This window comes from Sitophilus oryzae, unplaced genomic scaffold (genome assembly GCF_002938485.1).
Source record: "Sitophilus oryzae breed Bouriz unplaced genomic scaffold, Soryzae_2.0 scaffold_1974_pilon_pilon, whole genome shotgun sequence".
Taxonomy (NCBI): Eukaryota; Metazoa; Arthropoda; class Insecta; order Coleoptera; family Curculionidae; genus Sitophilus; species Sitophilus oryzae.
The window spans coordinates 1,055,283-1,072,663 of record NW_022146695.1 but is presented as its reverse complement, the minus strand read 5'-3'; the positions used below and the strand labels follow the sequence as shown (position 1 = coordinate 1,072,663).

The 17,381-nt window shown below is 31.9% G+C and overlaps 1 protein-coding gene across 11 annotated transcripts in view; it reads right to left on the bottom strand.

Annotated features, from left to right (window-relative positions):
* Positions 1-3,833: 3,833 nt before the first annotated feature.
* The window catches only part of LOC115883629 (protein lap4), a 175,156-nt gene continuing 161,608 nt past the window's right edge, over positions 3,834-17,381 (bottom strand). For 5 of the 11 annotated variants that reach the window (XM_030901989.1, XM_030901999.1, XM_030901995.1 and 2 more), the window contains 6 exons: positions 16,616-16,718; positions 16,392-16,542; positions 15,091-15,265; positions 13,963-14,073; positions 11,172-11,441; positions 3,834-4,790 (listed from right to left, as the gene is read on the bottom strand). In XM_030901989.1, the coding sequence (XP_030757849.1) occupies positions 4,518-4,790; positions 11,172-11,441; positions 13,963-14,073; positions 15,091-15,265; positions 16,392-16,542; positions 16,616-16,718 (1,083 nt within the window). In that variant the 3' untranslated portion in view covers positions 3,834-4,517. The other 6 variants (XM_030901990.1, XR_004050415.1, XM_030901994.1 and 3 more) reach the window with 6 other exon arrangements.

Here is a 17,381-nt window from a genome sequence, read left to right as displayed (position 1 = left end):
TCGTCATGACGAAGAGACGTATGTTGAGATAGGGCTCTTTGTTATATCAATTATTGTTATACCAATTGTTATACTACAAGAAAGATGGAATTTGAGATAGGTCCTTTTGTTTTAAGTTATGAAAATGCATGCGAGAGAAAATCACCTAATTAATTTCTGATGGTTGCTTGGGACAAAATAAAACTTCTATCATGGCAGCAGCTCTCTTTTACAGTGTGATTTTAGAGTCTGTTTTTTTGCCAAAAACCATTGTTAGAATGAGCTAGATTCTGCACATAGCTGTATCGGGTATGCAAAAGATTGTCAGAGAATAAATGACCGAATAAAAGGAAAATTTTGATCGAAAGCAAACCAACGAAACTAAAATTGCCCTAATGGAAAATTTCCCGAAATCATAATTTTTCTAAGAACATTTTAGCGAACCAAAAACTTGCCCGAAAAATACAATAATTTTTATCTCATTATCATTGTCAGGCCATTGGCATTGTCATCCCTGCCAGTTTTTGGAAAATTTTATTTATTGTGCCTATCATCATCCAGCATAAACACGTAGAATGGAAGTCGAATTTGTTATCATTGAACAGGGAAAACAGAAACTGTTACTCCCAAGTTACTCCACAGTTATTTGTATAAAAAAAACGAATGAAGAAACATGTTTTGTTTTTGTTTAGTTTGGTTTTTATTAAATGGACCGTGAGTTTAAATGCCTTGTATTAATGCCCTCAATTAAGTAAATAATTACTAAAAATATATTAGTTAAAAAATGCATTTTTGTATAAAAAACAATATTATTAAAATAAGCTAGATAAAAGTATTTTAATTGATTACTGTCTTTGCTTCTGGAATGAAAATTGTCTTTGTTTTCAGTTGATCTAATCCAACGCGAATAAAAGTATTTAAAAATATTTGTTTCTGATTTTTTATTAATATATACAAAAAGGCTATATAACAAAAAGGCCTATCTCTATTAAACAATTAAAAATAAATTATTTATTAGAATTTACGCTCAATTTATCTTCAGAGCTCAATGTCTCCGTTTAAGTGTTAATACAAAAACACTATTAAAAAATTAAAGACTTTACATTTACTGGCCAAATAAAGTAAGTGATTTTCTTTAAATTGCTCGCCTGAAAAGTAGCAAAAATCGAGATACGCCTTTTCGTCATAAAGCCGACGATATAGTGGTATGATCTATAGGAAAATTGGAACAACTTTCGTTGCACGTCATCAATGACACCATGCGTCATCTTATGGAGTTTGCTGGTGGTCCTATTATGATGTGCAACGAATACGAATGTTATTTTAATTTCCCTTTAGCATATCTTATTACATCAAGTGGATTACACTATGTCTATACAGAGTCTCCAAAAAATCCTATATGGATATTTCGCCACTGCAAGAAAATCTACAAAATAAAATAGTTTTTATTTGTAAACACTGCTGCGTTAATCCAAACGGAAACTACTTGTTAGCAGTTAGATTTACAGATTTAAAAATTTGCCTAACGAACAACAAAATGCTTAACGTTTCGGATAGTTTATCCCTTTCCGTCGTCGGAAGCCAAAAAAAATACAAAGAATAAAGAAAAAAACTATTTAAAATCTTAAAATTCAACTATTCGAGAACACTTTAGTTTTTTTCTAAAACAGATACGTCTACAAAAACCGTTGACGTTCTGTTAAAATGACATTATATCAAGTTAAACTTCAAAATTAACAATTATTACCCGATAAAGGCGGGCGGCCACTGCGAGCGAAACTAAACTAAGCCAAGCGAAGATAAGATTTGTAAAAAATCAGCACCCATACTTTTAAATACATCAGCAGCCACTTGAGCGAAACTAAACGAAAATATATGAACGAAGATTCAAATCGTAGTTTAGTTTCGCTCGTTTTAGTTCGTGACAGGTTCCAGCGAATTTTTCGCAGCGATTAGTTCTATGATAGCAGAGATACAATACAAAAACGCAGCCAACTTAGCTGACTACTAAGAAAAAATCGTTCCCAGTAGCCGATGAAACTTATTTTCGTTTAGTTACCGTTTCTTTTTATATTCTTAGGTGAGTTTAGTTTCGCTCGCAGTGGCCGCCTGCCTTAACAATTACTTAATAAGGTAAAACCAAAAAGCCCCAAACTTTCTGTATAATAATTTTTAATTTTTACGTATGTTATGTTTATTTAAAGACGGTTTTTGTAGACGTATCTGTTTAAAAAAAAACTAAAGTGTTCTCGCATAGTTGAATTTAAATACTTTAACTAGTTTTTTTCTTTATTCTTTTATTTTTTTTTTGCTTCCGACGACGGAAAGAGATGAACTTTCATAAACGTTAAGCATTTTTTTGTTCGTTAGGCAAATTTGTATATCTGTAAACCTAACTGCTGACAAGTAGTTTCCATTTTTTTATTTTATTTTTGTTTTTTTTTAAATTACTTTAAAAATAAATGTATTGCTCATGCATCTGTAGATGTTAGTAATGTATGGCAATCGCTTCTTTGATTTTAAAGAACAATAGATACAACAAGATAAATAAACAACATACGTAAAATTTAAAAATAATCATACAGAAAGTTTAGGACTTTTTGGTTTTACCTTATTAAGTAATTGTTATCAGGTAGTAATTGTTAATTTTGAAGTTTAAATATTAAGTTAAAAATGTCATTTTAACAGAACGTCAACGGTTTCTTGTAGACGTATCTGTTTTAAAAAAAGTAAGTGTTATCGAATAGTTGACTTTAAATATTTTAAATAGTTTTTTTCTTTATTCTTTGTATTTTTTTGCTTCCGACGACGGTAAGAGATAACTTTCCGAAACGTTAAGCATTTTTTTTTGCTTTGTTAGGCAAATCTGTATTACCGTAAACACTTCTGACAAGCAGCGTCCGTTTAGGTTTAACGCAGAAGTGTTTACAAAAAATAATTATTTTATTTTGTAGATTTTCTTGCAGCAGTGGCGAAATACCCATACAGGATTTTTTTGGAAAGATGAATCCGCCACATAGGTATAGACATTTTCTATATAGAGTGTCCCACTTCCTGTTGTGTTTTACAGGGTTTCTCGATGAGTAGATATACAAAGATGCGATTTTCACATCACTGTGCTACTTTCCTTGATTTCCAGTTCTAGCCCTCTTAGTTCCTGAAATACAGGGCGAAAACTAACTCACCATTACGAAAGATGAAATCAAAAATCACTTTCTAGCATTTAAATATATTTATTATGACTTTTCCAAAGCGCTTGGTGTACAATATATTTTATACAAATATTATAAAGTATATAAAATATTAACAAAGTTCTCTTAAATCTATTAATATTGACATAATTTCTTACGGGCTACATCTCAAAATGGATCCTAACATAAATGCATATACTTAAAAAATTTAAGTACAATGTCGTTTGTAACCTCTCTGACGTGCAAACTCTCGAACTAATACAACAAAACACATTAAAAGAGAAAAAAAATATATTTAAAAATTGCACGATACGTGTTTCAGACATGAACAAATTGTCGTTTGTAAAAAATAAATATAACAAGATTTAAAATGAAAATACTTACAAACTAGAAAATACTAAAATTAATTCAAGCCTAATGTTATTCAAAGATAATCATCAAATCAAATTTGCTTAAAATAAATATATAATAGGTACTTTATACAAGGAATATTGGACAATTGAATAAATTAAGAGTTTTAAAAATAGCATTATGAACTAAACCCATTCACCCTGATAAGCGGCTGTAAAAAATTGAAATTGTATCTAGTGTATTAGCGCGAGTTTATATGCATCCGTTTCACGTCGTCCGTTGTTGATTTTACGGAATTTTATTGGTTTATTTAAAAAATGACAGGTAATACCTCAACACGATTGGTGCGATTGAATGACGTATGACGCATGTATATAAACCCACCTTTAGTTTCATCCAGATTTTAAGAAATAACGGTATTGCAAAGTCAAATTAAACTGATATGCTATTGTCAGAAATTAAAAAAAAAATAAACGTTTTTAAAATGATCTAAAAAATATCTTCTCTTGGCACAGAATCACAGAAAAGAGAAATGCAAAATCGACATTTTGAGTTACTCGCACTCCTAAGTAATACTTTAATTTGAGGTTAAGCGTATGACTGCCATTTTTTGATAGTATTTTCTTTATCTAATAGTTAGTTATCTGAGAGAGATTGGAGACATGGACATGTAAGAGTCAGTCAGTTTAACTCAGATAATATAATTAAGAAATTGTTACAACGGCTATAACGCTATATCGATTTTTACAGACGAGATCCAAAAAATGACAAAATACAAACTATTTTTTGAATTAAAACAACAGACAACTCTGTCACTAGTCAATTTATAGATTTCATATTTATTTTACTTGTAATTCAGAGCCTCGTCGAATACCAACCAACAAAAAAATGGCATCAAGGTCAACTAAAATATCCAAACGAACTAAAACAATGTCTTATTCTTAATTTCTAAATTCTGTGATAGAACAGTCAAATGAACGGAATGTTTACAGGGTCTCAGTGTTTACCCTTCTTCGTTTTCTTGCGTCGTTTTTTCTTCGTATTGGTAGCGCTGCTTTCGCTGACGTTTACTATAGGTTTGTCTTCGACGGTGGGCGTGGCAGGCTCAGAGGCTGTAGTTTCCGTGTCGTACTCCTCGACTTCTTCGTGGCGAGTCGCATCTTCTTCTCTCTCTTCCTTTTCGATTTCTTCCCGTTCTTCGTCTAGGGGCGTTTCGTCGGATGATTTCGTCAGTTCTAAGGAAATTATTTTTTGTTCTAACGTTTCCACCTAAACATAATAGAGTCTTTTAGGTTCCTGCTTATGTAGAATTAAGTGAGGCCATAAAGAAGGTTCATGGCCATGTAAAAATGTATCCATTATTCTGTAAATGACAAGGAGATGTCCGTGAAAACAAAGATCGAGACTGTATGAGTATTGTACTTTTACTGATTGTATACTCGTATGTATTGTACTTTTACTTAAGAGTCCATTTCGCTAGTCCGAAAAAGTAGCAAAATAAGCGTTCAGCATTTAACGTTTTATGTAAAACTGGCTAGGTATTTTTACACAAATGAAGAAGGAAATTAGAGATAAAGGATTATACTATATCCGTATTTTAGCACATTTTTAGACAACTTCTTTATTTTTAAGATTTTGATGGTCAAACATCAACAAAATATTCCTGATGTTTGGAATAAATTTTCTCTAAAATAAAGACATAATTTAAAATTCCGTTACAATACGGAAATAAATCGAAGTTTTGTGATTACAGTGATATATAATTTATATAGTTTGGTAACAAATTGCTCGCTAATTTATGGCAAATGCTGAAGCTCTGCAAACCTTAATCAAAGCACGTGTGTTTGGAATTTTTGGTGTGTTTAGCACGACAGGATCGGGCTAAGCTTTAGGCAGATTTCTGAAATATAATATATATTTCCTTCGACCACACACTTGATTTACCCGATCCCTGAGAGCGACCCCAACAGTATAGCGTAATAGACTCTTAAAGTTCAACACTGTCTTCTAGTATGAATTAACAATGATTGAAATAGTTGGCAATACTGTGGTAGAGGATTTTAGGATTAGTGATTGGAACTGAATGAATTGATGCTGAAACAAATGATCTATGAAAAATGTTAACAAATTATATCAATTCATTGACGCCATTTTTTTGGATTTTCCAAAATAAACTTCTTGAAAATGTTCAAATTTTGAGCTTATTTGTGAAATCGACACGTGTTCAACATGGAAATCAATATTTACATAATCACGGCTTATTTTCTTCCGGCGTTCAAAATGAGGTTAAACATTGAACGTAATAGGCGAAGTAACTTTAACCAGGAAGTAAGAAACGAAGATGGAACATTATGATAAGGTCATATAAAGGTACATTTTGCCTTTTAAGTTTATACAAATATGTACAACTTCTTACTATTAATTACAAATATATTTTATCGTATATCGGATACGCCTTCTAATAAACATTTTTTTGGAAAAAATTTGTATCACAAAATAGTTTGTGATACTTTCAATAGTTTGTGATACTTTAATATATATGTTTTATTATCTAAATTTATTGCCAACCAAACGAGTAAAATCAGTATAGCCGACTATTTTAATCATTGTTGATCGCTCCGTAAAAGATCAGTATTTTTTTTCTGAAAGGAGGTTTGCACTAAAAAAGATACTCTAGTGTGATTTAGATATTAACATTGTTATGAATATATTGAATAATGTAAAAATTATACCGGGTGCGTCTCAAAAGCGGCTCACCCCTGTATCTTTTTAATTTTTTCAGATAAAAAAACGCGATTTGGTACGTTAGTATATGACATAAATTGGGATTGATTATCATATTCAATTGATTTCTGTCACTTCCGGTTTCACCGGAAATTACTACAACTTTTGATTTTTAAATACCACCCTCGGTATTTTTTTAATTTATTCTATTGAAAATGACACTCTGAATCGAATGACATATCATATGTCAACTTTTGACATATTCGCTCAAAAACAAATTGTATTTTAAATTTCAATCTAGAGTGCCATGACTGTGTTAAAAACACTAATTTTTAATCAAAGAGCCTTGGAAAAATAGATTTGATCGTCTAATGTTTTTAGTGTCTTGTCTTGGCCGGTTAAAAGATGCCCAAATCGTATTTTTAACATATCTCAATTTTTTCAAATAGAACGAGGGTGGCTCATTAGCATATTTTGAAAAAGCATTTTTTTACGAATAATTTGATACCACACACTTGGTATTTCGAGTCAAATTGTTGTTATGAACCGTATGTTACAATTTCAAATAAACCATATGCGAAAATGTCAAAAGTTGACATATGATATGTCATTCGATTCAGAGTGTCATTTGCTGTGAAATAAAGTAAAAAAATACCGAGGGTGTCATTTAAAAATCAAAAGTTGTAGTCATTTCCGGTGAAACCGGAAGTGACAGAAATCAATTGAATACGTCAATCAATCCCAATTTATGTCATATTCTAACATAACAAATCTCGTTGTTTTATCTGAAAAAATAAAAAAGTTATAGGGGTGAGCCACTTTTGAGACGCACCCGGTATATGTGAACAAATTTTCATGACTACGAACCTTCTTATATAAATAATTTGTACTCAGTTTTTTTCTCTTTGACAATTTTACACAAAATAATGAGAATAAAAACAAAAATATGTTTCTACCATTTTCTACTGCAAAAGCATGCGACCCCTTATAAAAATAAAAAGTAAACAGCAAGTCGAAAGCTTATTAGAAAAATTTGCGGTGTAAATACATATCCAAAAATTTGTCCTTATTTACAAAACGTATTTTTTAAAAAAAGCAATATTTTTTTATTTCTATATAAAATTTAGCAGTAGCAAAAGCATTTTGTAATATTTACAATATATGTATTTTGGGTAGTTCGTTAACTAATGAAAAAGATATGTACATAATTATTTATATTAAAAATTAACCAACATTGCGTGTAGTTTTTACAGTGACATTTACCTAGCAGTGGTTGTTTTATTTTGAAAAAAAATACATAATTATAATTATGTGCGTTAGTGCTTCCTAGTGGCAAAAAGATTGTGAAGAGATTGTAAATTGCAAAAGCTCTTTAATACATAGTGTTGTGATACTTTAAGCCTAAAAATGTTTACTAGCAAACCCTGCATTGTCATTTTAGTGCGAAGTGTACCAGATATAGCCGTAACTGTACCAGAAATAGCCGTAAAAACTCATCGCAACTTTATTAGATTATTTTGAATGGGAAAGCGGTCCTTTAGTGGCCCTTTATGTCCTTTAAGAGTTGCTAAGGAAGTGAGTTTTGTTGATGTAAATAATAACGTATATATTTATAATTATATAGTTTATTTTTGTTTCTTAAAATATTTTCATTAAAAGAAAATATATAAAAGTGGGACACGTTTTGCCGGTCAAGCTTAATCACATGACTAAAAGTTTATTTGGTATGAACTGTACTTGAAATTTTCTAAATAATGATGTAATATCACAGCTTATACAGGGTGGCGCCTCTCATACGCCGCGGAAGCTCCAAGGAGAACGGTAGTTTATATCGAAATGAAATTTTGGCAGCATATGTAGGTTAACTGAAAGCATTTTATAAAAATACATAGAATTATACAGGGTGTCCCCAAAAAAAGTTACACATCAAAGTTGTGTTTTCTCTAATGGAACACCCTATATATTAATTGATTTTCGGATTCTAGGAAAAAAATGAAGGTGAGTTTTATTAAAGAAGCATATACCTAAAATCTAAGGATTTTGACATATTTCACATTTTGTGAAAATAAAGAGTAAATTTTAAATTTCGATAACAGCTACCTAAATTTTAGTTGACCTTGTATAGCCTGATATTTAATTACAGTAACCATTGTATGTTAAACCAAATTGAAATTTAATCCAAAAAGTTATACAGGGTGAGACAAAATTAATATGGAACATTAGTACTTTTAAAAGCAAGTTACTCCTTTATTTTAAATGGAACACCCAGTATATTTTTCCGGTGTTCAATGGGGAATTTATATATCTTCAAAAAATTATTAAGGTTGCCTACCCCTCAGACAAAGATTTTCCCAGATATTTTAATTTTTATGATTTTGCGTCAGTAAATCTTTATTATTTGAAAAAATCTAGGTGGCTGTGTGATATACCTTTTATTAATTTAACAAAAAATAAAGATTGTGGAGTAAAATACTCAAGGGTAATGAAAAATACACGTTTAAAACATATTTTAGTTATTACAGAATTAAAACTAGATATAAACCTATAATATTATGCGACAAAAATTAGCTGGATGAAATCAAATGCTCAAAATGCTTCCTTTCCTGTTAACTGCATAAAATGATTGTCTTTTCAAAAGGATCTTTTCATTTTAAAAGGCATATGTGGAGTTCTACCTGAAAAAGCGATTACAATAATTTATCTCATGCTGTCGACACTAGTTGGTCGAGTTTTTTAAACACTGTCTTTAACATATCCCCATAAAAAAAACCCAGACTAGATAAAATCACGAGCATTTAACTATTCTATTAATTGGTAAATGCACACTGCATTCACCAACTAATAGAATCATATCAATTCTCTCTGATGTAGGATAAGTTTACATTTTCGGCAAATTCCTGAGAATTTTTTTTTGTTTTCACTGACAAAAAATTATAACTAGTTATTAAAGTTAAACTAATTAGACAGCTATGTTGAAGTAACGTCAGACATATCATAGCCACCTAGGTTTTATCAAATAATAAAGATCTACTCAGATCAAATCATGTAAATGAAAATATCTAGAAAAATCTTTGAGGGGTAGGCAACCTTAATAGTATTTTGAAGAGACAGGAATTCTCTTTTAAATGTCGGAATAGTATACTGGGTGTTCCATTTAAAATAAGAGCGTAACATGCTTTTAAAGGTGACCAATGTTCAATATTAATTTTGTCTCACCCTGTATAACTTTTTGGATCAAGTTTTAATTTAATTTAAAGTAGAATAGTTAGTTTAACTGCATATTAGGCTACACCGGGTAAATTCCAATTTAGGTAGCTTTCATTGTAATTTAAAAATTGTTCTTTATTTCTAGAAAATGTTAAATATGTCAAAAACCTTACATTTTAGTCATATACTTCTCTTACAAAACTCACATTTATTTTTCTCCTAGAATCCAAAAATCAATTAATATATAGGGTGTTCCATTACAAAAAACACAACTTTGATATGTAACTTTTTTTGGGGACACCCTGTGGAACTCTCTATATTTTTAAAAAGTACCCTGAATTAACCTACATATGCTCACAAAATTTCATTTCAATACAAACTGTCGTTCTCCTTGGAGCCTCCGCGGAGTATGAGAGGCGCCACCCTGTACAGATTATAACCTTTGTTTTTTCTTTATTGTTTTTCGTGGTTCCAATTTTCGGAATCGGGTACTAGTTAGGTTACTAGTTTGCGCACATAGCTCGCCCACTTATGGCCTCTAAAATTGTGCACAGCGTCTGACCGGCCCAGTTATTAGAGAGATATCGGTAAACCGAATAGCGTCATGCAGTATTTACGCGTACATTATTTTCACAGTTACGATATGCGCGAGTCAATTTTTAACGCAACGCCCGCTAATAACGTTACCACCTGACGTAATTTGCGGATCAATTACACCAAGCGTTTTTTAATTAAATAAATATGGCCCAAAATATGGATTCCACCTCCTCCAATATTACAGAACCTATAAAGAGGCTTAGGTTTACAGCAGATGACGACTTAGCCCTTCTATGAGAATCTGTTCCCCTAAACCCACTGGCAGACGTTGTACAACAGTTTTAAAATACCTAGTAAACAAAACAATTTCAAAGTTTTAAATTTAAAGTTAGGTTAAGTTTAAATAGCGGACGCGACGCGAACAGAATCCTTTCCGATCCGATAACTATAAATGAAGAGAGTTAATACCACTTCACGTAAAGGAAATAACACTTGGCGTTATTAACGTCCATGCACGCTATTCGGTTTACCGATATCTCTCTATTACGCTGTTTATTGTTATTTTACGCGAGTTTATTTTTGCGCACAGGAAATTTGACTCGTTTGCTCATCGTCATAAAAAACAATTTTCGTACCACGAATTAGGGATAATATTTTTATCTGTATACATATAGTATACCTAATCTGTGGTAATACTGACCGATGGTTTTACAAACTAGGAATAAATATGCCATAAAAAAGTTAATTTAGACACTTTATAATATTTATATTTGCATTTTGACATTTGTCAGGGGTATCAAACCCTTAATGTCTAAAACTCCAGGAGTAATTATAATAAAAAGTTCCAGTTGAAATATCACCTTTACCACCGCTTTTTATTCCATCACAGATTGCGTTCAGAAATAATTTTTCTTATAATCATACCCACACATAAGACAAAACAGTACTAAAATAACACAAATAAACAAACAACCATTGATTTTTGCCATACTGTGCTTATTAAAACCCCTCAAACGTCCTTTAAAAAACTTGCTGTTTACCTCAACCCAGTATCCCTCCCCCCGCTACTACTCTAACCCCAACTAAATGCGATTCCTCTCAAAACTAACCAGTAAGGGTGCAAGACAGAGAGAGACAAAGAGAGAGAAGAACATGCTGCTGCGCGCCGGTGCTGCGCTATACCTCTCGCTCGATCAGTTTCTCGACCACTTCCACGGTGCGCACACGTCTCTCTCCCGTGGCTTGGTCCACGTACTCCTCCGTCTTCCTGCTCACTGTCTCGCCCAGCACCTTCTCGCTCTCGCGCACCGTGCGGGCGGCGCCGGCCGGTTTCTCGCGCAGCGCCAATCGGGGGAAGTCGGCGGAGGATGGGCGTAGGGGCGTGGCCTCGTCGTCGTTCGGTGGGGGCGGGGAAGATGATGTTGGCGACGGCATGCTGTTAGTGCAGACGGGCTGCGTCCAGAAGGGGGTTAGTTATTGTAGTCATGCGTGAATTAGAGAAATAGGATGGTTGTCGATTTTATTTATTGATTTTAGTGATATCGGTGAGAAAAAAGGTTTAGTTACGTGGTTGACTAGATGGGCTCGTCGTTTTTTGGTTATAATTCATTAAGTACCGCGAATTTTGACAATTTTTAATTTAAAATTTTCTAAAATTATGTAGTGGCGGCTATAGATTTTAAAAAGGTTGCGATGTGGCCCTACATTATTGAACAGGATTATACAAATCAACTTTATTCATAACCTCTCAATTAGTGGAATTAATTAGTGGTGTCAATTAGCGTAGAAGTTTGTTCTTTTAATTTCAATGTAAGCATTCAGAACGTCAAAATTAGTGGTAGACATGTTCAATTAGTAGAAAAAGTTATCAAACTTTTAACTTTTCCACTAATTATACTTCAAAATTTGAGAGAAATGTCATTTTGGTCATTGATTATCTTCCGCCAAGAGAAATTGTGGTTATAAATCAAAAGTTGATTGTTTTATAAGCTAAATATTAGCCATTTATACCAAACTAAATATTAGGCTTTCTCTATGGATACAACTAACTAACGCAAGCTGTTACTAGGATATTCTACTAATTTTAATTGTTTTTTTAACATTGTGAATGATAGTAAACTAAAAAGTATAAAGTGTAATAGAAACCACTAATTGCGAGGTTCTGAGTGAAACTTTATACTTTTAACGTAGGTTTTGCCAAGCATTATAGCATCATCATCAGTATTGATGCGTTTTTTATTCACGTGCCGATGTCAGTAACATCAGAACATGGTGTATTGTAGCTGATATGTGTATCTTCCAACCCAAATAGTACTTTGAGATTATGGATTTCTTTGACCCAATTAAAAAAATAAAGGATATAAAAGCCTCCATAGACGCTCAGTTTTTTAGCACAGGCTGACGGCCAATAATAGCACCATTAATTAGTTTCAGAACATTTTTTCTATAGTAAAAATGACTTCCCGATATACAGTTCGGTTTTGCATTCTGCTCGCTTGTGCAATAAAGATTTTTATATTTTTTTTCCATATGTATGGCAAACTGTTGTATAAACGTTGTATAATTCGATAAATTGACATAAAAACTTAATACACTGAATTATACGTTAATACTAGACTGAACTTTGCCTATGGACTGAAAAAAAAATTAAGAAAAACCACACACGTACCGATATGACTGTACAAATCAGGTTTGCACAAGCGGCCTGTACGATAAAACTGGGCGTCTGTGGGGTCCTTAAAGAAAAATTAAAAATATCCAGTTTTGCAATTTAACGCAATTTTAATCATACCTAGGACAATTTTTGTGTGTCATGAAAATATTGCTTTATATTTATTTTAAAATTGGATAAATATGTACATATACAGGGTGTCCCAGAAATAAGTGCAAATATTTTAAGGGGTGGGAGATCTCGATAAAAGAAACGTATTTTCTCTTTACCGTTTTTCAAATAGGTCCAAAATAACGGAGTTATTTTACTTTGAAAATTTAAAAAAAAATGTTTTTTTGCTAAAATTTTGAAGACCACTGGATCTTTTCTGGATTTTCTTTCTTGTAAATTTAATCCAATACCTATGTTGCCATATTATCAAGAAATTATGTTTTATAAGTAAAAACTAAAAAAAATTCCAAAAAATGCCGAATTTTCAAATTTTTTTCGCGAAAAAAAACTCTTAGGCGTGTTTCTGGGGTTGAACCCAGTTGAAATATTTGCACTTATTTCTGGGACACCCTGTATATGGAAGAATAGATTTCAATTTAAATAAAAAAATAAATTTATCTATTACTGTTACTATTAGAAGCCGCCACTGGTAATGAGTACTATATTAAATATAAATTAATAATTATTCAAAACAGTTAATGTTTTAAGTTTTTTTGAGCAATACATTTATGACGGTTGATATATTTTAGTGGAATTATTTTTGTATGAAAATTAACATTTTAAAACACCGAAAATGTGAATTAAGTTTGGGATTATATATTTTTAGCAACAGTTATATTATTTTTATTGATTGTTAAAGACGATTGTGGGAGGTTCTCCCACCACTTCTTTCCTGCCACTGTTTGACTAATAAATACTCCCTAAACAAAACAGATCTTTTTTGATTAAGAATAAGACAAAAAAAACACACAGAAGAAACACTAAATTGTTATTTACTAAGATTTTTTTTAAATATCTAAATATCGCGAGTAAATTTGGAATAGAACGGATGGAATAGATTTTGAAATAAAAAAAAATGTTAGTGACAACATGCCATAATCAATTTTTGTTAAGGCTCTTTTGTAACCTGAAATGGTCATAAAGGACAGGTTTTACTTATACTAACATCACTGTTAATATCAAATGGAAAATCTTGCAAAAATTGAAATTTTTACAAAATCTTCGTTAATATCGTATTTAGTATGTAAATTTGTAGTAGCTACAGACTACTTTAAAGCATATCGTAAGAGTACTACTTTATTAAAGGCTTACCTCGCTTTTTACGTCGGGTATGTCTGGCATGGCTGGTATTTCGCCCGCACCAACCATATCGCTCATTGATTTGATAACCATCTGAGCTTGGATTGCGTCTTGCTCCAAAGACTAGAAATCATTGAAACATTTTTTTTATTACCGGTAATATAAAAGTTTGGTTCAAATATAACTTTAGATTGTATTATTCTAATTTGTGGCTCTGTAAACAAATTCGATCAATAAACAAAAAAAAACATTTGATGTTTCTAGTTTTAATCTCAAACGAATTACTTTTCAGAGTATTTCTATGGGTATAAATCTTTTAAAAAGATTAAGGAAGGAGCATAATGCTATTCATGTATTCATGCATGGTTGACGGAAAGAGGACTCTAAGGGTGGGGTTCTTTGACAGTTCTGTTTGACGATTCATTTGAATTTGATTTGAAATTTTGTGGATTTGTCAGTCTTTACTGAACTTATTTTATGTTATTTACTATTTATTCTACTACTGATAGTTGTTTAAAGGTAGTAAATCTAGAAGGAAATTGTGGCAGAACTTAAATTAACAGTGACACTATTGCGATTTATCGAAAAAGACTAAAACAGTTACTCGTTGTGTAGCGTGCGGTAGATCTCGGTCAAAAATCGAGGGAAATAATGGAATAACTTTTCGCTAGTAAGTGACTACATATTACGCAAACGTGTAGTAAACCGATATATTTCTTCTTTTATATACTACTTGTCAAAGATTAGATGTCAAAGATTTAGATGCGTCAATTTGACTTACCTGCTTCAGTAGCGTATCGGATATTTGTTTTAATAAATAATTATTATAACTTATCAATTTTTATTAGAATTATATATTTTTATAACAATTTTAATAACTACCAACATTTATTCACAACGTAAAATAAAGCAACACATTATTGAGTCTACCCTACATGATATTTTTACACGTTTTAAATAAAATTAGAAAGGCACTGATAAACCGGAATTTAAGTTGGCCATTTTAGGAGCCCGTCGCTTTCGATCTATTTTTGATATGATTCTTCCTTAATTTTTTTATGCAAAGGTTTAAATAAGTAAGTAATAATAAGGAGGAATAAATTTATATAGGTATAATACGATCTAAGACCCTAAACATACCTTAAGTCTAGCTGCGCGCCAAGCTGCCCGTTTTTCCGCTCGCCGCGCCCTCTCTTCGGCTGGTGACAAACCACTTTCGTCTTCATCAGTCAAAAGACCCTCCTCGCGCATGCGGTCACGCAGGCGCCTTTCTGCCTTCGCCGTGCGCACTATGCCTATAGTGCTCGAAGGCCTACTGGAAAATATAATAATACGTATTCTATTAAATACAATTTAATTATTTATAAAATTAAAAGAAAATAATAATAAATTTGAATAAACAATATTTGGCGATATAATTGCGGAAAAAGCCGAACCGCTCCGAAATTTTCAAAAGTTTTGCGTCGCGACCGTTGCAAGAATAGCGCCAAATAGTGTTTACATTGTCCTTATGGGCACTTTCCAATCTAAACTTGTTTCATTTATCTATGATGTCATCTAAAAACTTTTTGACAGTTTACCGGCATAAAATTATTAAAGTGACAACAAATTTACTGGTAGCAATATTATCAAAGGAACTGAAAAAGTCAACAGTCAAACAATAAAAAAGGCACAAGAAACTGTGTACTAGGTGTGTAGTAAAACGTGTGACTAGGTGTGTACTAGGTGTGTAGTAAAACGTGTGACTAGGTGTGTAGTAAACTTTTATTCTTGAAGCTATCTGCCTTATACATGGGAAATTAAAATAATTTTGGTTGCACATCTTAATACGACCACCACCAAACTCCATAAGACGACGCATGCTGTCATTGATGACGTGCACCCAAAGTTGTTTTAATTTCCCTTGGCAAAAACGTCAAAAGATTATTACAAGTGTCACTTTAATTGTGAAATTAGAAAAATAACATTTCTTTTTTTTTGGTTCTACCTTTTTTTAATGCTCACATATGTCATTTATATGCCTATTTAATCAAAATTGGTTTAGAGGTATTTTTGACCTCTTTATGTTAATAATAATAGCTCCCGTATATAGCGTTTAACGCCTTGGGAGTAGGAAAGTACAGAGTAGCAAGGCTAGAGCCGTTCGGTATACAAAGAAGGTAATGTGACTAGCACTACGCTTCAACCGCCTATTATTACCTCAGGATTGTGAATCCCAAGTACTCATTTAAGGCGACATAGGTACCTCAGGACCCAAACAATTTTTATTTTATTAAAAATAGTCGGCTTATGAAATGCCGACTATAGGATTCGAAACCATAACCTTTGTATTGGTAGAGGAGAGGTGTACCTCTACACTACCGGGCTAATTACTCTATTCTTTACTAATTAAACTCTTTATGTTAATACCCAATATAAATATAACACAAAAAAATAAATACCTAGTAGGTTGAGATTCAATTGATTCGTTATCGGAATGACTGAGAGTGTGTAACGAGTTGATGTCAGCTGAAGACAGTTGCGCTATCTTCTTATCTTCTTCTGCTTTCAATTTTTCTACTTCATCCGGACTCAAATAACTGAAAGTTTTTTCTATAAAAAAATAAAATAATTATTCCCATATTTAATATCAATCACACATTTAACTGTAACTAATATTAGCTACCTTTTTTGACGGGTTTTTGGCTTTCCTCCATAGCGGTTTCAAAGAACTTTTTCCTATCGCTAACTGACTGTTTAACGCTATGACTTGTCGGGCTTTGAGGTGGCTATATAAAAAATAAATAAAATATTACAAAAAAATTAGCCAAAATAAGAATTCTGTAAGTATAGTGTGTTTTTCAAATAAAGCAGATAGTCTACCGAGTCTACGTCTGAATAAAAGAATGTATTTTTTATATACATAGAGATAAGAACCCTTATTAACGACACTATTTTATACACTGGGTTTTTCATCAATAAGACTCTCCAAGTTAAATGTTAAAAAGATACGATTATTAGAAGCTCTCTTAATTGACAATTGATTTGACTATTTCGTTTTTAATTTTGGTTATGGTTTTCTGTTCCGTTTCTATAAGTTCTCTGAATTTTTGTTATTACGGAACGCGGTTCCTGAAAAATATCTGTCATTATTGTCACCAAATTGAGAAGGTTGGTTTTTCTAGTTTGTATGTCACTCATCTGTCAATTAATATCATTTTTGTGTCGCAGAAAAAAAAATTGACTGCCTCTGATGAGTTTTTTGTCAACTAGTTAGGAAGCAGGCTATTTTGAGTAACGACATGAGTTACACAAAAGAGACGTTTACCCAACATGCTGCCATACAATATTTTTTCTAATCTTTCTAAACAACATTATGTACTCATTTGACTATGAATGTCATCTAAAAAACCTTTTGACACTTTACCGACAAAAACATTTTTGAAAACGTC